This window comes from Amblyraja radiata, chromosome 16, assembly GCF_010909765.2.
Source record: "Amblyraja radiata isolate CabotCenter1 chromosome 16, sAmbRad1.1.pri, whole genome shotgun sequence".
In the NCBI taxonomy this organism is placed as follows: Eukaryota; Metazoa; Chordata; class Chondrichthyes; order Rajiformes; family Rajidae; genus Amblyraja; species Amblyraja radiata.
Genome location: NC_045971.1, coordinates 2163929 through 2187394, shown reverse-complemented (window position 1 = coordinate 2187394; position 23466 = coordinate 2163929). Strand labels below are relative to the sequence as shown.

General features: G+C 44.3%; 1 protein-coding gene across 1 annotated transcript in view; it reads right to left on the bottom strand.

The window, feature by feature from the left end:
• Window positions 1-22916, bottom strand: part of arl5c (ADP ribosylation factor like GTPase 5C) — a 31548-nt gene extending 8632 nt beyond the window's left edge. The window contains exons 1-3 of the mRNA XM_033034875.1: window positions 22543-22916; window positions 8307-8367; window positions 3779-3926 (exon numbers count right to left, since the gene is read on the bottom strand). Of these exons, the coding sequence (XP_032890766.1) occupies window positions 3779-3926; window positions 8307-8367; window positions 22543-22588 (255 nt within the window). The 5' untranslated portion in view covers window positions 22589-22916. The remainder of the gene's footprint in view (window positions 1-3778; window positions 3927-8306; window positions 8368-22542) is intronic.
• Window positions 22917-23466: the final 550 nt, after the last annotated feature.

Sequence of the window (23466 nt, the reverse complement as noted above, 5' to 3'; positions counted from 1 at the left end):
TCACAGTACATTTCTATGTAGTGACAAACTATTGTGTTCAAAAGGGAACTGCAGATGCTGGAATATCGAAGGTACACAAAATTGCTGGAGGAACTCAGCGGGTGCAGCAGCATCTATGGAGCGAAGGAAATAGGCGACGTTTCGGGCCGTCTGAAGAAGGGTTTCGGCTCGAAACGTCGCCTATTTCCTTCGCTCCATAGATGCTGCTGCACCCGCTGAGTTCCTCCAGCAATTTTGTGTACCTAGTGACAAACTATTGTCATTTTGACTACTCTATGCAAATTTCTGGCAATGCACCACAGCAGTTTAGAGACCCAGAAGCCAGCTCTTGAATCTGCAGAGGCAAAATAAGCATTTCCCCTTGATAGAGGGAAAAGTGGATTCACCAATACGAGGGGGTGGGAGATTGCAACCTTCACGTGGTCCGCCCTGTTTCGACAAATGCAATCAACCCGGTGTGCACAGTCAAATAAGATCAAATAGAACAAGTTGTCCTACAACTTTAGGCTGTGCACGTCATACGCAAGAAGAAGAAGTCCAATACGAGTAGGAAGGAACTGCAGATGCTGGTTTAAACTGACCATAGACACAAAAAGCTGGAGTAACTCAGTGGGACAGGCAGCATCTCTGGAAGGAAGGAAGGAATGGGTGACGCTTCAGGTCGAGACGCTTGAGTATAAGAGCAGGGAGGTTCTACTGCAGTTGTACAGGGTCTTGGTGAGACCACACCTGGAGTATTGCGTACAGTTTTGGTCTCCTAATCTGAGGAAAGACATTCTTGCCATAGAGGGAGTACAGAGAAGGTTCACCAGACTGATTCCTGGGATGGCAGGACTTTCATATGAGGAAAGACTGGATAGACTCGGCTTGTACACGTTGGAATTCAGAAGACTGAGGGGGGATCTTATAGAAACTTACAAAATTCTTAAGGGGTTGGACAGGCTAGATGCAGGAAGATTATTCCCGATGTTGGGGAAGTCCAGAACTAGGGGTCACAGTTTAAGGATAAGAGGGAAGACTTTTAGGACCGAGATGAGGAAATCATTTTTTACACAGAGAGTGGTGAATCTGTGGAATTCTCTGCCACAGAAGGTAGTTGAGGCCAGTTCATTGGCTATATTTAAGAGGGAGTTAGATGTGGCCCTTGTGGCTAAAGGGATCGGGGGTATGGAGAGAAGGCAGGGATGGGATACCGAGTTCGATGATCAGCCATGATCATATCAAATGGCGGTGCAGGCTCGACAGGCCGAATGGCCTACTCCTGCACCTATTTTCTATGTTTCTATGAGACCCTTCTTCAAGAGCCTGTCCCACTTACGCCGGCACCCGTCATAGTCACAGCAGGTCGCTGAAAATTTTCAACATGTTGAAAATCCAGTGGCGACCAGAAAAAGGTATGACTCTTTGGGCGGCTACACACGACCATACAGGCGGCACCCCGCGACATATCAGTTCCTGCCTTCTCCCCATATCCCTATCTTTAAGAGCTCTGTCTAGCTCTCTTGAAACAACGCCTGTATGGTCGTGTGTAGTCCACCCAAACAGTCGTTCCTTTATCTAGTCGCCGCTGGATGTTCAACATGTTGGAATTTTTCAGCGACCTGCTGCAACTATGACTGGTGCCGGCAAATCGCCGAAATAAATTGCGCAAGTTGTTCTGACCCTTCAAGCTCAAGTTTCGGGTCTGAAGGGTCTCGACCCGAAACGTCACCCATTCTTTCCCTCTAGAGATGCTGCCTGTCCTGCTGAGTTTCACCAACGTGATACTGGTCATGTCAAGAGGATGAGGTGTATTTTAATTCTTTAAAAGCAACATGTTTGATGTACTCTGGGGATGCCTGGGCTACCTGTGGTTTTTGTCAGTCTCCCTACCTGCTTCCACTACCTGTAACCTCGGGCAACCACCTGCAACCTCCGGGAACCGCACGGAAACCTTGGGTGGGGCGCAAAGTCTCCAGAGGTTTCCGTTCAGGTTTCCTAAGTGGGACAGGGGCATTACAATGCCGGACGCCCAGGTCCGACCCAGACTACAGATGCTTCGGCACGGAGAGTTTGTATGTTCTCCAAAGACATGCGAGTTTGTAGGCTAATTGGCTTCTGTAAAAGGTTTTCCCTGGAGTGTAGGATAGAACTAGTGTACGGGTGATCACTGGTCAGCACGGACCCTTCAGGCCCGTTGCCACGGTGTATCTCTAAATGAACCTAAAGTGCCTGACGTACTTCTGATCTAAGAATTTCATCGACTGAATACCAAACCACGTAGGTTTTACTTCCAAAAAAAACTAGACAAGGTGTGTCGCCTTTTTGTAATTAAACCCTACATGCTTTGGTATTCAGTCGATGAAATTCTTAGATCAGAAGTATATCTCTGCAGGTCAAAGCATTGGCCTAATGTTTCCACACAAAACAGCACCATATGTTCATGAGTTCTAGGAGCAGAATTAAGCCATTTTGCTACTCAGTCACGGTTGATCGATCTTTCCCTCTCAACCCCATTCTCCGCGCAACCCCTGACCCTTACTAATCAAGAATCTGTCAATCTGCGCCTTAAAAATACCCAATGACTTGCCTTCCACAGCCGTCTGAGAATAAATTCCACACTTTCACCACCCTCCGCATCTCCTTCCTAAATATCTCCTTTATATGAATTTGTTACCAGCACACTCTGCTGGACTATTAGAAACATAGACAATAGGTGCAGGAGTAGGCCATTCGGCCCTTCGAGCCTGCACCGCCATTCAATATGATCATGACTGATTATCCAACTCGGTATCCCGTACCTGCCTTCTCTCCATATCCCCTGATCCCTTTAGCCACAAGGGCCACATCTAACTCCCTCTTAAATATAGCCAATGAACTGGCCTCAACTACCTTCTGTGGCAGAGAGTTCCAGAGATTCACAACTGTGTGAAAAAAGTTTTTCTCATCTCGGTCCCAAAGGATTTCCCCCTTATCCTGGACTTCCCCAACATCGGGAACAATCTTCCTGCATCTTCAGGCATCTAGCCTGTCCAATCCCTTAAGAATTTTGTACGTTTCTATAATTGTCAGAGGTGCCATTGCAAAGTAACGTATGCACCTTGAAGTTGAGTTCCTCTGTAGCATAAAGCAAGTGGTGCCGAGGACAAAAACATTCACTTCCTAGGCAGCTGAGGAAAGGGTGGGGTCAGGGGAGATAATAAATACAAGATATCAGAATGATTAGGGGAAAATAGGTGCATGCAATTATTCAGCAGCATAGGCATCGTGTGTAAGTTTTCTACATAATACAGATGATCTACTGGATACTTATGAAATATGTAATTTGCCTATAACAGTCATTAAACAGCACTAGGACAGACTAGTCACATTCTGTGCTCTTGCACACAATTAGTTTTAAGGCCAAAAGCTTCTCGATTTACTCAAATCTTTTAATCAAAATACTACAATTAGATCACTCCTTTGATGTTAGTGTAAATTTACTCGATGCAATCAGTATGATTTTGGTTCATCAATACAGCCTCCAATCCAACACTCTTTTGTCTCCTCGATCTCTTACTGCACCCATCTACCAACCCAACACCCTTTACCTGCAATACCTGTACTACAATTAGTCTGAAGGGCCCCAACCCAAAATATCGCCTGTCCATTTCCTCCACAGATATTGCCCAACCCGCCAGTTATTCCAGCATCCGCAGTCCCTCGCGTCTGCAAGCGTTCATTCCTCATTCCCAGCGGGATCCCGCCAGAGTTCAACATAACCACCACATTTTTGACCATGTCCAAAGAGTTCACGTACCTCTGTGTTTGTGTAATACGTACTCCACATTGAACGCAGCATGTCCTGCCCACCAATATCCCACATTAAGAAATGAGTGTTCTTTACAACTATTTCTTCCACGTTGCTGCCGATTGTGGGCGATGTATGGACCACCTCATTCATCAGGCTGAGGGAATCAAGCGCACAATTAGGTTGTAGACTGAAGCCATCCATTGCAACCCAAGTGGAAAGCTTGGGAGACTTCAATTCAGTTATTTACACTCTGGAGATGGCATTGCATTCAGCAGAGGGAATTGTACAGTTCTACGGCAAAGAATCACAAACTGGTTGTCCAGCACTAACTTGTGCAAAAATATTTAAGTGAATGCCAGGGCTGATCCAGAATTGCTCTTTACTCAACAAACAGACATTTATGGCAGCATTTCTCCTCAGTAGCAAAAAAACCCCATCACACTTAGAACAGTCATTAAAATAATCCACTTCCTCCATAGTATAGAGGCAAGGACCTAACTAACCAGCCTTACTCTAGCCTCCTGGTTGAACAGACAAGGAACGGGTTGGGTCAGGGTAGACAATAAATACAAGATTGCAGTATGATCAGTTCACCCAGCAGGGAAAAAGGTGCATGTAGTTATTCAGTAGGGGAATAGTGTTCTAAGGGGTTTCTACATAATGCAGATGATCTATTGGATACCCATGTGAAATATGTCATTTGCCTATAACAGCAACTTGAAAGAGCACTCGGAAATGTTGTGCCCTCTGGCACACAGCTAGTTTTAAGGCCTAGCGTCTCTGTTTACTCAAATTTTTCATTCAAAATACTACAACTAGATCACTCATTAGATCTTGCACATATAATGCAAATGTACTCTATACAACAAGATCCAAAGCAATGTAATAGGCCACATTTTACACAGGGCGATAGGTTTAAGGGACACGCTGATGGGAGAAGTGGAGAGGCAGGTGCTATAACAACATTTAAAACACATCCGGACAGGTACATGGATAGAAAAGGTTTAGAGGGACATCATAAGGCCATAAGTGATAGCAGCAGAATTAGGCCATTCGGCCCATCAATCATGGCCGATCTATCTCACCCTCCTAACCCCATTCTCCTGCCTTCTCCCCATAACCCCCAACATTGGTCAAATAGGACTGGGCATTTGGCGGGCATGAATGAGTTGGGCCTGTTTGTGTGCTGTTTGGCTCCAAGCCATTGATGCTCTAAACTGCAATGAGACTCATGTCAGCTCAAGACTTAGAAAAACTAGTACATGCCTTTATTACTAGTAGGCTAGATTATTGTAACGGTCTCCTTGCAGGTCTTCCGAAAAAAACTGTCAGGCAGCTACAGCTTGTTCAGAACGCTGTTGCTAGAGTTCTAACAAAGACCAAAAAATTTGAACACATTACACCAATTCTTAAATCCTTACATTGGCTCCCTGTATGTCAGAGAATTGATTTCAAAATTCTGCTGCTCACCTATAAATCACTACATGGTTTAGGGCCAAAGTATATCACTGACATGCTTCCACTATATAAGCCTTCTAGACCGCTAAGATCTTCTGAGACCAATCTGTTAGTGATTCCCAGAGTAAATACAAAACATGGGAAAGCAGGATTTAGTTACTATGCAATAGCTGGAATAAACTTCCTGAAGATTTAAGACTTGCCTCAACTTTGACCACTTTTAAAACAAGACTGAAAACTTATGTTTACTTTAGCTTTCAGCTAAATCTTAACTACATTGCACTTTTAACTTTTGCATTTTTAATTTTGCTTTATTTTCTTTTAATTCTTCTATTTTATTTCATTTTATTATTTCATTTTATTGTATGACATGTTTTTATGTGAAGCACTTTGAGCCTGCCTCGTGTATGAAATGTGCTATATAAATAAAGTTGCCTTGCCTATAAACTAATGGATGAAGGAGCAAAACCACCGGCTCCTATGAATTCATGTCAGACAGTATCTGTGGAGAAAATAAAGGTTCAGGACAGTGTGCTCTGGAGAGAGGTAATCAACCGGGTACATAGACCGTCTCTCTGCACAGAGCTGCCTAACGTGCTGAACACTAATGTTTTCAGGATTTTATTTCAGCTTCTGAACTCCTGGTGTCAGATTCTCGCCTGGAACCAAATGTAATAAACATGCTTCAAGGAAACTGAACCCAAACGCTTTGTTTCATTTGTCCGCCATTCATTTACACCCTCGTGACACGTGTCCTCTGACCTTTGACTCATAGTAACATGTGATAAATTTAAATACAACATCAGTTACCATGACACCCGGGTTATTTTGCAGATTCCAATTGAATGTATTATGGCGTCAGCTAGGAAGACAGTGCACCACACACACGCTGGCTCCGATACCCAGCTGGATGTCAACTTTCAAACCATTAAATTTAACTAAAAATCCGTTAAAATGTGAAAATCCATCACATCAACATCTGAATGTTACAACCATTAGCCATGTCAAATAGGAAGAGCACTTAACTAATCTAGCCTCCAGTGACCGAACGATTTCACCCATACCATTCAACTTTTAGTAACATTGCAAAACTGAAGAGCTCCTTGTGAATGAATCACTAAAATACCACTCTCAAAACAATCCCGAGGCTATAGATAATGAAGAAACAAAGAACTGCAGATGCTGGTTTACACCCAAGATAGACAAAGCGATGGAGTAACTCAACGGAGGTACACAAAATTGCTGGAGGAACTCAGCGGGTGCAGCAGCATCTATGGAGCGAAGGAAATAGGCGACGTTTCGGGCCGAAACCCTTCTTCAGACTTCAGACAGTAACTCAACGGGTCAGACAGCATCCCTGGAGAAAAAGGATGTGTAATGTTTCGGGTCGGGACCCTTCTTCGGACTGTCTGAAGAAGGGTCCCAACCCAAAACATCACCCATCCTTTTTCTCCAGGGATGCTGCCTGACCCGCTGAGTTATTTTAACACTTTGTGTCTCTCTTTAGATAATGAGTTTGAATACAGCCATGGGAAACGGGTTATTTAAATCTGGTAGCAATCTAGTACCAGTAAGGGCGACCAGAGATTTATCATATTATGGCAAAGCCCTTTCTGTCTTAAGGTCTTTACAGAAGGAAATGTGTGATACTTACCCAGCAGGCTAACGTGGCCTCGGACCGAAAGGAATGCAATTAACTCTTACGTGCCTTAGAATGCCATCAGTTATGGGGCAATTTGGAACAGACAATAATTGATAGACATTTTTCACAAGAACATAGCTATGAGAGGTTGAGAGGTGACACTATAGGCTTAAAATTATAAGCATAGTCACTCAATTCGTTTCACAATCTAAAAGGGCACAGAGTAAAGGTGAGAGGAAGAGGTTAATAGGAGATAAGAGGGGAATTTGTGTTTACAGAGTGCGGTTGGTATCCGCAACTCATTGCCAGAGGGCAAGTTTGCAAACTAAAAGAACTTCAGAGCCACAAGTTCTGGCACTGAATGCATGCTGCTCGAATGTTTTGCGAGACTACATATATACCATTACCAGACTGTCTAGCAAAAATATACTTTAACAAGTTTATAAGTGTATAAAATTTGGACCCAGAAGATTTATCATCAGAATTTGAGATGTAACAATTCGCAGTTCACATTCTAAGATGACACCACCATTGTGGGCCGGTTATCAAATAATGAGGAGACTGAATACAGGAAGGGGATTGAGAAGGTCATGTCCTGGTGTCAATACAACAACCTTCCTCTCAATGTCAATAAGATAGTGATCAACTTCAGGAAGCGAAACGGTACACATACCCCAGTCTGCATTGGAATCAAATTCAAATTCACGGTGCCAAAGTAAATTTCAAATTCCTAGGTGTCAATATCACCAACAACTTATCCTTGACCACCCATATTGAAGCAACGACCAAGAAAGCACACCAAAGCCTCTACTTCCTTAGGAAGTTTGGCATGTCCACTACAACTCACCAACGTCTACAGATGCACCATAGAAAGCATTTTATCAGGATGCATCACAGCTTGGTTTGGGAACAGCTCCATCCAAGACAAGAATTTGCAGCGAATTGTGGACGCAGCCCAGACCATCACGCAAACCAACCTCCGTTCTATTGACTCCATTTACACTTTGTGCTGACTCTGCAAGGCCAGCAGCATAATCAAAGACTAGTCACACCCTGTCCACTCTCTCTTCTCCCTTAAGGCATAGAAGTGTGAAAATGCACACCACCAGATTCGGGGACAGTTTCTTCCAGCTGTTATCAGACAACTGAATCATCCTACTACAACCAGAGAGCAGTGCTGAACTATTATCTACCACTTTGATGACCCTCGGACTATCCTTGATCGGACTTTGCTGGCTTTACCTTGCACGAGACGTTATTTCCTTATCATGTATCTATTCACTGCAAATGGATTGATTGTAATCATGTATTGTCTTTCTGCCGACTGGTTAGCATGCAACAAAGCTTTCCACGTGACAATAAATGAAACAATATCCCAATTCAGAGCACTGATACTAAAATGTGTATTCAGAGAAAGTGCATAAATGTACTCACAACTGATAAAGGATGGTGGTTTTCCCTGCATTGTCCAGCCCTACGATGATAACTTTGTGTTCTGGTGAAACAAAAACATAGCCACCATGGTTACATTACACACTCTTCAAAACTCCAGACTTTAAGTAACAGTAAGATTTTTAATACACACCAATTAAAAAAAATGACAAACTTTCTCGGGTAGCCTACCAAAATTTCCAAGAACATTTGGTTACTTTAGAACAAGGGGAGAAGCCAGGAGAACATGGTTGAGAGGGAAAGATAGATCAGCTATTATTGAACCTCAGAGTAGACTTGATGGGCCAAATGGCCTAATTCTGTTCCTAGAACTTAAGGAAGGGATGCTGTTCCGAAACATTGTCTGGTTTCTCTTTGCACAGGTGCTGCTCAATTGGCTGAGTTCTTTAAGCGTTTCTGTTTTGGTTTCAGATCCCATCACCAACAGTTTAATTGTTGTCCAAAAAACATTTAGCACCGTATCCGTCTGCATATTAAGGCACAGTTACAGTTGCAGAGTTATTGTTAGTGAATAATCTTTTCTCCCTTAAGGCTGTAACCTTGTACAAAGTAAACACATGGTCACCGCACACCACGTGCCATTATAGAAACATAGAAAATAGGTGCGGGAGAAGGCCATTCGGCTCTTCGAGCCTGCACCGCCATTCAATACGATTAAGTGCCAAATGCAAACGTTTTCTTGTAAATACCTTACAAATGGAGTAAATAACCAACAATGAAAGACATGCTCTCGTTTGAGATTTACCAACCGTATAGTGAATCCAAAACATAAAGTGCATGTCTGGTTAGCAAACATTTCTGAATTAGTAATAGCATCTAGTTTAAAAAACAACCTAATTGAAACTACTGAGACCAGAATGCCCAAAACAACAGTGAATAAAAGGTACACACAGAGCATCTTTAGTTTAGAGATAAAGTACAGAAATAGGCCCTAGGTCCACAGAGTCCTTGCCGGCCAGCGATCCCCATACACTAGCACTATCCTACACACTAGGGACAATTTACAATTGTTACTAAAGTCAAGTAACCTACAAGCCTGTACGTCTTTGGGGATAAAATCCGAGCACCTGGGGAAAACTTGTGGGCACAGGGAGAACGTACAAACTCTACATACAATACCAGGATCATACTGGGGTCTCTGGCACTGCAAGGCAGCAACTTTACCACTGCACCACCCTACTCCCTCAGCTATTGGAATCCTTAATTTACAATACAATTATAAAAGGTGCTGCTCGTGACATACTTGTCATTAAAGGTTGAGGGAGACCTGTGGCAAGTCCAGGCTTCAAAGAGTGAATGGTTGTAGCCTCAGAGGTATTCAAGCTGTGACCTTGTTTCTGTAGATATTTTCTTATAGCAAATGATTGCCAGGAGAGTGTCCGTGTCCCCCCCCCCCCCCCCGGCCTATCAATGGCAGTTAATGTCTCAGGGAAATGGCCATTCAAAACTCATGTACATTTTGTTTTAGGAGCATATATATTGCAGCTGCAGCTGGCCCAGTGGAAAGTTGCCGGGCAGCAGATACCGCAATCAATAGCTGCTGCTACAGCACTTTCCCTTCCCTCACATTGCAGAAGTTAGGCTATTGAAGGCAGCACACCACAAGTGCATGATTCAGTGGAGTGAGACGCTGAGCTGCTGCACCTCACTCACCCTGCTCCTTTCCAGTGAACAAATGACATTAATATTTACTGTTATTAGTTTGACATCTCATTACCCTGCAGTTTGTTGGATTATCCGAGCAGACCCTAATCCTTCAGAGTTCACAGACCTTGCTTAATTACTGTGTTATGCATTAATAATGCAGCGTTAGTGCAGAAACTACTCTAGAAGCATTGTGAATAATGTTGGCACCACGTCTAGCTCTTTACAGCTCTCTCCACCACCTGTGAACAATGCAGTCAAGACTACTTCAGGAACAGCATGCAAACTGAAGCCGATGTCACACATCTACAAGCTGTGCCTGGACCGTCACCCAAGCCAGACTGGAGCTAAATTTCTGTGTACATTCGGGCTGCACGGTGGCGCAGCAGGAGCGTAGCTGCCTTACAGCGCCAGAAACCCGAGTACGATCCTGTCTATGCATGCTCATTGTACGCAGTTTGTACATTACACGTGAACTGCACGAGTTCTCTGCTCCGGTTTCCTCCCACGCTCCAAAGGTGTACAGGCTTGAAGGTTAATTGGCGTGGTCAATTTGTAGTGTTAGTGCGTGGTGATCATTGATCGGTCAATTTCTACCAGTGAACTAAACAAAATAATTAGCTTTAAACTGACAAATAAAATGTAATTTAAAATATTGCAACAACATAATTGGGCTCACCGTGAAGCCACAGAATATATAAACAGAAGCTGGGAGTAGGAATCTTCTAAATAGGATTGGGGCAAGACAGCCTTCGCAGCAAGTGTACCGGTACAACCCTGATGCAATTATATTCGTCCTGCAGACAGATATAAAGTCTAAACTGATGGCCCTGCACGGAAGTGAGCCAATGTCAGCATTAGGCACATGGGGACTGCTGACAGACTAACATCAACTCCTCATACACCGTTCCCTAAAAGTGGCAAAGAGCCATTTATTTATTTATTTATTTTTAAATTAAAAGGGCCATGGGTCCCTTTCACAAAGCGACTCCCTTGGGCCTATTCGCCGCACCGAGTCCACACTGTCCAGCAATCACACACTAATGCTATCCTACACACATTAGGGACAATTTACAATTATACCAAAGCCAATTAACCTACAAACCCATATGTCTTTGGAGTGTGGGAGGAAACCCGAGCTCCCCACATGGAGAAGGCACAAACTTTATACAGACTGCACTCATAGTCAGGATCGAACCCGGGTCTGGCACTTCTTGCATTTGAGGCAACAGAAGTCTGCAGCAGGGTGATGCCATCCGGTTCGACGTCTGTAGTGCAACAACTAATGCTGCGCCACCATGCCACCCTAATTAAAAGGGTCAAGGTTTTCACTGTTGCATCGTAGACGTATGTAGGAGATGCCAGGAACAGCAATATACTTCCAAGACAAATGCATGCAAGTTGGAGGGGCATTTGAAGATGGGGTAGTCAAGCTCATGGGTTGAAAGGCTTTTCCATAAGTTAGAGGAGTAACTACAGAGCATTCTATAGAGTGAAGATACTGTAGCCAGTGTGAAGTGCTGGATATAATAAATGATTACAGTGGAGGAAGGGGTGCCAGTCAAGTGGGCCACTTTGACTGTGGTATCAAACTGTTTTCTGATAAAATGGTCAAACTAAAGCCTTTACTTTCCTCCGGCTGAAAACTGCACAGTAATATTAAAAACTGGCTAACTCTCCAAAATGTCAAAGAAATATTTACTTTTAGCTAACACTATGACAAGGTTGTTTGAGGGGGTTTAGTGTGTGTCAAATTTCCTGCACTTTTGATTCGCAACTGCGTGTTAAGGGTCACATGGTACCAAGTGCCCTAATTTCCTCCCACATCCCAAACACCTACTGGTTGTTTAAATCACATCTGTAACATTGACCCCTCATTGCAGGCGTGGGGCAAAGAATCAAAAGGCAAGTCATGGACTGGTGATAGAGATCGAATGGAATGGGTTACTCAGCTAAGAGCTATCATGGATGCAAGGGGTTAAATTGCAATGTCGCAATGAATGAGAGGTTTCTGACATCCTCAGATCATGAAACCAGGGAGAGAAATACCCTGACACCTCTCTCCCCTATCTTGATCTGTTTCCATCACAGACTATCGACTAACATCTACTATAAACCCACAATCTCCCATAGTTATTTGGACTACACAGACACACGAAACAGACCCTTCGGCTCAACTTGCCTACACCAACATGCCCCATCGACACTTATCCACCTGCCTGTATTTGGTCCACATCTCCGCAAACATATCCTATCCCCCTGTACCTGTCTAAATGAGTCTAAAACGTTGTGATAATACCGGCCTCAACTATGTGCTCTGGCAGCTCGTTCCGTATACCCCTGCACTGTTTTTTTTTTTGTTTTTTTTTTTTAAAGTAGCACAAGCCTAACTTGTTAACAGACTGCACCAGTGTACATATATTAACTGCAAAATTACCCCAACCAAAAGTGTGAGAAACAGATCTGCAAAAGGTCACGAGTTGGTTGAATGTTTGCAGGGGCCTGCATGCTTCAGTCACACAGCCATCTGTCACCACAAACCCGCTGCAAGATGTGGAGACGGCAGAGACAGCGCCCCAACGTGCAGCCCGGCGACACCATCCAAGGACCCCACCACCACTCTCCCTCCGTGTGAAAGGAGTCTATTGGCATTCAAAGCGCAGCTGTCAGCATTACAGAGACACCTCAAACAATACCCAAATGAGCACAGCTGTACACACACACACACCACAGGTTGAACACAACTCTAGTATAATTTTTACTCCACTCAGCTCAAAACTAAAACCACAGTAAAACCCGTTTACTGAAAAGAATCAGCACATACAAGGTTCTTTCTTCAAAAATGCAAATCTAAAGCCATGATATCGTGCCCCTCCCCCACCAACAGGGAAACACTGGTGCCGAACACAGAAAGGAGCATTAGCATTAAGACGTGGCTTCAGTCTCTTCAAATTCAAAGCATGCAATCAGATAATGTTTCCCCATTTAATGAGTTGCCTTCATGAGACAAATCAAAGGTCCATATTTACTGGTTCAGATTAGAGATAAATTCACATATTATCAAAGAATAGGATTCCTGAACACAATGTTCCTTTTCTCCAGAGATGCTGCCTGACCCGCTGAGTTGCTCCAGCACTTTATGTCTCTCAACCCTCATTCAAACCAGATTAGCTGATCACTGATCTCATTTCACTGCAGTATTGTTCAATGTCACGTTTGTCCACGATACAACAGGCTGCAATAGTTCTCTACTCCCAGTTGATTTTTTTTTTTGGATGAAGACAAAACAGAAAGTTTCATGGAATGGCACGTTCTATCTTTGCTTTCTCAATTAGTACAGTTCCACCAGCTGTGGGGCACGAACAGAGCTCGGCAAACCCACGCACCCAGGTGCAAGAGGCATTCGGTACAAAGTTAACACTAATATAGTAGCATAGCAACTAAGCAAACAGAAGGCCGATCTGGAAAAAAAGTTCAAATCCAACCAAGGCAGCTGAGAAATTTGAAATTTAACAATGAAGTAAATCTGGGATTTATCAGTAATAGACAATAGACAAATGGTGACCAGGAAGCCATTGAACTGTTGTAAAAACAAATTGATTGAAAAATACCTTTTGGCATCAATCACCAGTCAACCAGTCACACTAATTCAATGGTATTTCACTTTTGCATCCACTTCCGACACAGTAGGTGTAATTTAGTCATACAGCATGGAAACAGACCCATCTGCCCAACACCGGCAAACATGTCCCATCTACACTAGTCCCACGTCTGCGTTTGACCCATATCCTTCCAAATCTGTCCTATCCATGTACCTGGTATCCAATAGGGTGAATTTATGTACAAACCCTAATGTCTGAGATGTGAGAGGTCATAGGGAAAACACAAACTCCACACATACAACACCTGAGGTCAGGATCAAATCTGGGTCTCTGACACTGAGGCAGGCAGTGCCTCTATCAGCTACGCCACAGTGCTGCCCTGTTTCATTTATAATCAGATTGACCTGTGAGAGGTACCAGGCCGTTTGTGGTCGACTTAGAATTTTGAAATGTCTCTCTAGGAGTAGGGAAGTCAGGGCTCCTCTGTTTACTACAATCCGCCTTGAAGTTACTTTGCACGATTAGATTAACAGCCCACACAGTGCTCGTCCCTGAACTGTGAAACTTGCGAAACTACATAGTGGAACAAGCCAGAGCTGCCTGGAAGGGAGAACGGATTTAATTCTGAAGTGCACAAAATCCCACTCAACAAATCGCAGCAGAGACAGTCCATCAGAACAAAACAATGCCACGACTTTAAAAAATATAGTTCGATTACTAACAGGTGCAAAGCAATAGCCAAGTGAAGGCATGTGTGTGAAATAAATCTGGATGTCTTTATACACGTTAACTACAAGTCAAAGGAAGAATTGGTTTGGGTCATTCAGCTCCTGAGATTTTACTGCTAGGCAAATAACCCTTAACACCACTGCTCTACACAAGAGACCATGAACCAATATAATTAAGCTGAAGGGTGGGAAGGGGTGGGAGAATGCAGCATTTGGTCTTAATAACAGCCATCCTTCGGACCTTGAAGCTAATGCAAGATTATAGGGATTTTTGGAATCAAGGATGATCTACCTCTATGGATTTTGTAGTGTTGGAGGCGTTTGAGTCGGCCAATATAAAAACTGCACATTCCACAGAAGGGGTAGGAAGTGCCTGACAAGACACTTGAGGGGCGATGCATCCTTCTGCCACTCACATGGTAAATGTGCACTTCTGATGCATTGGTTTAAGATGTGTTATATTCTGAAGGCTCCTTCTCCACTTTAAGTGATGAGCCAGCAATCTCCCACACAGGGGCGATATTCCTTTGAGGCTCTGAGCACAGTCTTGAATATTTTCCTCTGTCCACCTGGTGACGGAGTTCAGAACAAAGAGCCATGGTTTATGAGCAAGGTTGCCCAGGGAGTGAACTAGGGCCCCAATGCTCGGGACATTAGCCACGAGAGGGATGGCACTGGTCCAGCAAGCAGAAGCCTTATTGCTGGTGCTATACGTGTAGAGATTGTACATTCTCCATGACGACATGGAGTTCTATCTGGTCTTCCAGATTACTCACACATCTCAAAGATGGTAAATGCATTTTGTTGTCTCCGTACTGTACACGGACAATGACAATTAAAATTGAATCTGAATCTGAATCTGACATGTACGTTGGTGAGAATCGGTTGCAACTTGACTTTACTGTATATAGGAGTGGCAGAATCTAGAGGAAAGAGTGAGTTGATGGAAAGCTGGGAAGAATAGGTTACAGCGAAAAGGATTGCTGTGAGCCAGCACAGACTTGATGGTCCTGCTGAATACTGCGAGGAAACAAGGACATTGATGTTGGTTGACTTGAATTTGCAAAGAACTACTGTGCCTTCGCCTCGTCAAGATATGGTTGATTAAAGGAGAGATATGCAGTGACGCTAGTAATTCAGCTTGGATTTAAGGGGAAGATAGTGGAAGAACTCAACAGGACAGGCAGCATCTCTGGAGAGAAGGAACGGGTGATGTTTCAGGTCGTGACCTTTCTTCAGGCTCAGTCGAAACGTCACCCATTCCTTCTCTACAGAGAAGCTGCCTGTCCCACTGAGTTCCTCCAGCATTGTGTGTCTATCTTCGGTTTAAGCCAACATCTGCTGTTTCTACCTACACATTAGATTTAAAGGGCCTCGACAAATTAGAGAGTAATCCTTGCTTTAGATGGGAACGACATGACAGTTGGCAGAAACATTTGATCATGCCTTCTGCAAATTGGCAATTTGTCAAGCTATAAAAATGACTGGAGTGGCAAATGCATAGCTTGCAATGACAGGAGGTAGCTCTTTTATACAAGGGCTGCACTGACAATCCCAGCTTACAATTTTGAATTGCTCAATGTAAAAGTTTGGTACAAAGAATTTAAAAAATATTCCGGTCTCCTTAACGCCCACCATGGAAATTAAAAATAGACTTTCGGCTTTCATTGGTGTAAACAATATATTGAAAAGTCATTAAGATGAAAAGTTAGCTATAGAATCCGAGCCTTTACGCACTTCTGTTTGCCATTTAGGAAATCATTCAGTTTATGTTAGAAAGATGAACATAAACAAGTTAATACTAAACTAAAAACACCTCAAAAGTTAACCTTCCTTCAATTCACCAGGCGCTGGAATTTAAGCTGGTCAGCATTAACGAGTGTAAAAAGTTCAAATCCTGAATCAGTGTCCATGGATGGTTACATTTGCCCAAGCAGCTGATGATTCAATTTCCACACGCATGCAAAACTTCAATTTCATAAACTACAGGGAAGAGCAATTCATACAATTTATGTAACGAGCTTCCGAAACAAGACAGAACAGAAAGCTGACAGATAGAGGACTAACCCATCTTTCCCCCTTACAGTGAGATCAAGATCATTTAAGACCATTACTCAGATTTCAAACTCCTTTATCACATTTGGCGCTAAATGTCAGCTAGGGTAAGTATATAGTAAATGAGCTACACGTCAACATTTCAGGACAACGTTAAAATTCCTACCGAATACTAAATACTGCCTCGCAATTGCATACTTTTATTTAAAAATTAAAGTTGATAACATTTAAATGGCACTTCAAATGACAAAATAAATACTGTACATGCTGGAATTCTGAATTAAAACAGGAAATGCTAGAAACACTCGGGTCAGGCAAAGTGCTTAAAGAGAAATGGCTAACATTTCACTCGACTTAACCAGGCACCATTCAACCGGAAGATAGACACAAATAGCTGGAGTAACTCAGGCAGCATCTCTGATGCTCGAGATGTTAGAGATGCTGCCTGGCCTGCTGAGGTGCTCGAGCTTTGCGTCTATCTTCGGTTTAAACCAGCATCTGCAGTTCCTTCCTACACAATATTCAACCCGAAACATTAATTATAATTCTTCCAACAAATACCACTGAGCTTTTCCAGCATTTCTGCCTTTTATTCAAATAATGCTCAATCTATAGTTAGAGACAATCAGCAAACCAGCCACCAATCTTTGTTGAAGACACAAAGTACTGGAGTAACTCCGGCCAGGCAGCATATATGGAGCAGATGGATGGGTGACATTTTGGATTGGAACCCTTCTTCAGACTGATCGTGGTGGAGGGGAGAGAATGCTGGAAGGTAAGCAGAAGCAGAATAGTCTGGCAAGTGATGGATACAGGTGAGAGGGGATTTTTTAATTGGCAGATGGTTAGACAAGGGCCAATGATGAAAAGACAAAGTGTAAGGATTGAAGTGGTGTGAATAGTGAAGCCAGATGAAGGAATACAAGTGGAAGGGGACAGAGGGAGGGGTAGGGGGAAAATCCAGATGGGGCACTTATAACTTTGTCTTTTCATCGCCTGACTTTGTCTAACCATCTGGAAACTCCAACGCATTAAATTACCAAAATGGTTTCATCCCAGCCTTCCTGTCGTTCATTCCAACACAGATCCTCATATACCACCTTGTATGTAAAAGCTGGCTGCTTGCCCCGTGTGCTCCATCCCTCTAGACTTTCACCTCATGCCTATAACCTCATAATCCTACAACTCTCATATGATCTCCTCCGCCTGCTTCCTTACACTCGCCGTTGCCAATAACTATAGAAAAACAAAGCTGGAGACAACTCTGGGCTCCACAACTGATCCGCCCTATCTTGCTATCTATTTTAGGAAGAAACCCAGTGCAACTGCACCGTCCAAGTCACCAATCTCTAGCAAGAAATCAGGTGTGGATTTAAGAAAACTTCTATTTATCTAGATCACGAGATAAACTATTAAAATGGATATGTAGGGACCAGATTACGTGCAGCAGAGACTAGTTTAACCGGCCACATTGTGGGCTGAAGGGCCTGTTCCTGTCCTGTTATGTACTTTAAATGATCCATGCTCAAAATCCTTCACCATATTAGTTCATAGGTTCTAAGAGCAGAATTAGGCCATTCTGCCCATCGACTACCATTCAATCGTGGTCAATTTATCTTTCTCTCAACCCCATTCTCCTGCCTTCCCCCCATAACCCCCGACACTCTTACTAATCAAGAACCTGTCAATCTCTGCCTTAAAAATATCCATCGATATGGCCTCCATAATGAATTTCAGATTCACCACCTTTTCATTAAAGGAATCCCTCGCCATCTCCTTCCTAAAGGAAAGTTATTTTATTCTGCGGCTATGGGCTCTTCTGGTCCTAGACTCTCCCACTAGTGGAAACATCCTCTCCACATCTACTCTATCCAGGCCTTTCCCTATTTGGTCAGTGTCAATGAAGGGTTTCTTCCTCCCCCCCCCCCCCATCCTTCTAAACTCCAGCGAGTACAGGCCCAGTGCCTTCAAACGCTAATCATATGTTATCCCAATCACTCCTGGGATCATTCTCGTACATCAGTTACTGTGACCACAAACCAGAGCTACATTCCTTAAATTTGAATCATATCAGAATCGTTAATCCCTTTTGGTGAGATCCACTGAACATGTGACATAAACCCATAGCAGTTGCCTAGATAAACCAAAATAATATATTCTCAAAGATGATGAAACAAAGTTCAAACTTAATCTAAAACCCTGTTTGGTTTGTTTCTCTTTCCTGTTCTGAAGATTCACTGCACGTGCTGTCACCACAAAGCCCAGCACTTCACTAATTGTGGATGTCAATCCTTTTTGCTTCGTAGAAGGTTGCTACCCAAAGACACATGCGGAGTATGCACATTGGATACGAAACCAATTCGTTGACAATTGGACGATTACGTCAAGATATAGCATGACAGCCAAGGGACTTTTTGGATGAATTAGTCGATTTAAATCAAGATATACACACCTCAAAGGACCTCCAGCTGGGACTAATGAGCATAGAGGTACAACTGGCGAGGGGAATGTTTTCCTTTGTTCTACACCCAACCTGCAAGGTTGGAAGGCAAATAATGAACTTGCATTTGTATTTGAAACCATTCCAAAGCATATGACGAGTGATTATTAAACAGCCAGGCTGACCTAAGGGGGCATAACTAACTTCACTGTAATTCTTTTCAAACACAAGTTGTTTACTAATAGTCAGAGTCATACAGCGTTGAAGCAGGCCCTTCGTGTTCACTTGTCCACACCGACCAACATATCCCATCTACACTAGTCCCACCTGCCTGTGTTTGGCCCAGATCCCTCCAAACCAGTCCTATCCATGTACCTGTCTAATTGTTTCTTAAATGTTGCAATAGTCCTTGCCTCAACTACCTCCTCTGGCAGCTCGTTCCATACGCCCTTTGCGTGAAAAAGTGACTCCTCAGGTTCCTACTAAACCTTTCCCCAATTGTGAATTAATGGTTAATTCAGTCTCTCAGACTTGTTGAACAGCTGGCAAGCCAACCTGGTCCCACATTTGTTTGCTGCACATTGAGCTGTCAAGAGGCCCATGCTTCCCCCAGAGTCACTGGGAGTGCAGCATTCCTTCTAAGAGGCTTTGAGCACATCCACTGATCTCTTTTCTCTGCCCACCTCTGTAAATCGCTTCCCATAGTAGAGCTGGGAACTGAGTGCATGCTCCACAAGTCTGATGCAGAAGGTGGCCAGCCCAATGAAGTGAGATATTAATTGACCAACAAGCCTGACATGAATGAAGCAGGGCATCTCCTCCAGACGAGGTTCTCCACCAGGGAGGTAGAAGGCAAAATACTGACAGAATAGGCACAGGGGCAGCACAGTGGTACAGCGGTAGAGTTGCTGCCTTACAGCGCAGATACCAGAGTCCGATCTTGACTGCAGGTGCTGTTCATGCAAAGTTTTTGAGCTCTCTCAGGGACCGCGTGGGTTTTATCCAGGTGCCCAGGTTTCCTCTCACACTCCAAAGACATGCGTGTTAATAGCTTAATCGGCTTTGGTAAAATTGTAAACTATCCCTGGGCTAATAGTGCTAGCGTATAGGGGGATCACTGTTCAGCATGGACTAGGTGGGATGAAGCGCCTGTATCCACTCTATCTCCAGAGTCTAAGTATATTAGGTTGTGAACAGCTTTAGTTTTAGGACTTGGACAGCCAGGCAGCTGTACACTCAGACCACATGCAGAGGATGTAAATAATATGCAAATGTGCGCAAATTGGTTGCGGCTTTGTTTAGAATATTCAAGTACTTCACCATTGAGCGTGGTTAATTTGACATACTGCTCAAACCACGTAACATAAAAGGCGAAATAAAATGTAGAGACAAGGAGCATAAAACCAAACTGCTGGAAGAACTCAGCAGGCCAGACAGCAGCAGAGGTATGTCTAATGTTTCTGTTTGAGACCCTGCATTAGGACTGCATCAGAAATAAAGCTCTTGAGTATTAATGGTAGCAGAAATTATGCTACTCGCACAATATCAAACTCTAAAGGGCAACAAAATTAAAACGTCTGTAAAATTACAATGACATTATAGGTCTCACACATTTGGATAAACAAAGATTTTAAATGACTAATTCTGAGCAACCGCAAAATTTAACTAGAATTAGACTCCTTAGAATTACTTTACAAATGTAACAGGTACTAAATTTTAGTTAATTGTCTAAATACTCCATTAGCAAATTAACTGTTCCAATCTATCTTATTGGAGAAATTGGACATTTTTATCTGAAACTATAACACTACAATGCTGCAAACTATACCCTGCATGCAGATAGACACAAAAAGCTGGAGTAAATCAGCAGGACAGGCAGCATCTCTGGAGAGAAGGAATGGTGACTTTTCAGGTCAAGACCTTTCTTCATACCATGCATGCACTCTGGTCATTTTTCCTTTGCACTGTTACATAGAAAATAGGTGCAGGAGTACCCTATTCGGCCCTTCGAGCCTGCACGGCCATTCAATATGATCATGGCTGATCATCCAACTCAGTATCCTGTACCTGCCTTCTCTCCCATACCCCCTGATCCCTTTAGCCAAAAGGGCCACATCTAACTCCCTCTTAAATATGGCCAATGAACTGGCCTCAACTACCTTCTGTGGCAGAGAATTCCACAGATTCACCACTCTGTGAAAAATGTTTTTCTCATCTCAAAAACCCCCAAAAAAACAACATTTTTCACACAACCGTTGTTGTATTTGTGTATGGCTTGATTGTAATCATATCATCTTTTATAATTGATTAGCAAACAAAAGTCTCTCACTGCATCTTAGTACACGTGACAATAAACAGATATATCACCATAGCAAATCCTACCCTGTGAACATTAACATCCAATTGCTCACGCCTGCCCAAATACACATTTCTATCCGGGGGTTTTCATCAAAGCTTATTTACAAATCTTTCAAGTTCTTAAGGATGCCAGTATTAACAGATTCTCCTTCCATAGACAGTACCTGACCTTTGTGTTTCAATATTTTCCATTTTAATTAATTTGGTAAACCTTCCACAGATGCATATTTTTTTCAGAAATACTAGCTTGTGATTCTGGAAGCCAGTATTCTTGTAACACAGATGGCTGAAAACAAAGCTACAAAATCCCAACTCAATATTAGGTTACATTAGAGTCAAAAACACAGCATCACATTACAGGCCTAAGGAACCAGAATTGCATTCAGGTGTCTGAAACAGATAAAGATAAGGACGTAGATGAAAAATGCTGGAGAAACTCAGCGGGTGAGGCAGCATCTATGGAGAGAAGGGATAATAGGCAACGTTTCGGGTCGAGACCCTTTTTCTGACTGATGTCGGAGGTGGGGTAGGGGCAGAAAAATATAATGAACTGACTTTAAGGATTCTCTCCAAGGATGTACAAAACTCAAGTTCTGTTTCCACTGGATCACCTCACTCCCTATCTTCTAACTTGCAGACAACAATAACCACACACAATTTCATTCCATGCAGTGAAGTCCCATCTCAAAACCATGCTTGCTAACACAATTAAAGACAACCCCATATCTCCAACACAGAGACAGTGGACATCACATCTAAATTAACACAAGGAAAACATTTTAACTATGCACAAAAGGTGCTCGAGAAACTGGTACTATCACTGGAGAGAGCTTGCTGCTTGGTACTTCGTTATTAAGAGCCCCGGGGAGAGGCTGTAGACACTTCCAAGTTGCAGGCTTCACTGGAATTTGAGAACTCACAAGGGAGCCCTTCATCCCAGCGGCGATGGACCGCAAGTCGAGGAGGACAGACGCTGCCACAGGGGGGGGGGGGGACTTGTCCACCCACAACCCACCCCCCCCCTCCCCCGGCCGTGCTCGCTCCCGTACCCCCTTTTGTCCCCCACCCCCTCCCCTCAACCCCAACTCAGCTCTCCCTCGCGCGCCCCCCGTATCCCCTCCTCCCCCCCACCACCACCGCGCGTGCACGCGCCTCCACCTCACCCCACCCGCGCGTGCACGCGCATCCACCCTCCACCTCGCGTGCACGCGCATCCACCCCCCTCCACCGCGCGTGCACGCGCATTAACCCCCACCTCGCGTACACGCGCCTCAACCCCCCCCCCCCCCCGCCGCGGGAGCGCGCCCCACCGCTCCTCCCCCTCCCCCCCCACAAAGCGCGCTCCCGCGCCAGTCCGTGGCCGCGCGCGCGCGCCCGCTCCGTCTCCTCACCCTGGTTACAGAAGAGTCCCATCAACTTGGCCAGAAACATCCCCATCTTCACCCCTCCCCCCCCCTCCCCACCCCCACACCGGCCGGCCGGCCGCGGCCTACTGCTGCCGCCAAGCCACACGCACCGGGGGGTCGATTTCACCCGCTGGCCGGGCGAGGGTCGAGGGGTCCGGGGAGGACGGACGAGGCGCCCACCGACAAAAAAAAAAAAAAAATAGGCGGCCACGAAGCGAGTTAATGGAACCTCCAGTCGAAGTAAATATCCCCGAAAGTAACAGACGACCGCTGGGCTATTTCCTGTGGAGAGGGGATTATTATGAGGAGAACCGGCGAACGGGCCGACAGCGAGACCCCCTCCTCTCCACAGGCCCGACTGCCGGGCACTGCCCCTACACCAGCCGCGCCCTCTATTTATACCCTCCCGTCACCTCGTCCTGCGCATGCCCCGATCACAATCGCCAACTACACGCCCCCTTCCAAGCTTATTAGTCACCTATTATGCAGATTCAATATGAATATGCACCATTCTTGTGATGAGGGGGCGGGGTTCAATGTCACTGTGTATGGGGGTGGGGTAGGGGGGTTTGGGTCTGAATGGGGAATAATACATACTGTAGATACTGGTGAATCTCTGGAACTCTCTGCCACAGAAGGTAGTTGAGGCCAGGGTACACAAAAATGCTGGAGAAACTCAGCGGGTGCAGCAGCATCTATGGAGCGAAGGAAATAAGGCGACGTTTCGGGCCGAAACCCTTCTTCAGACTGATGGGGGGTGCTTGAGGCCAGTTCATTGGCTATATTTAAGAGGGAGTTAGATGTGGCCCTTGTGGCTAAAGGGATCAGGGGGTATGGAGAGAAGGCAGGTACAGGATACTGAGTTGGATGATCAGCTATGATCGCATTGAATGGCGGTGCAGGCTCGAA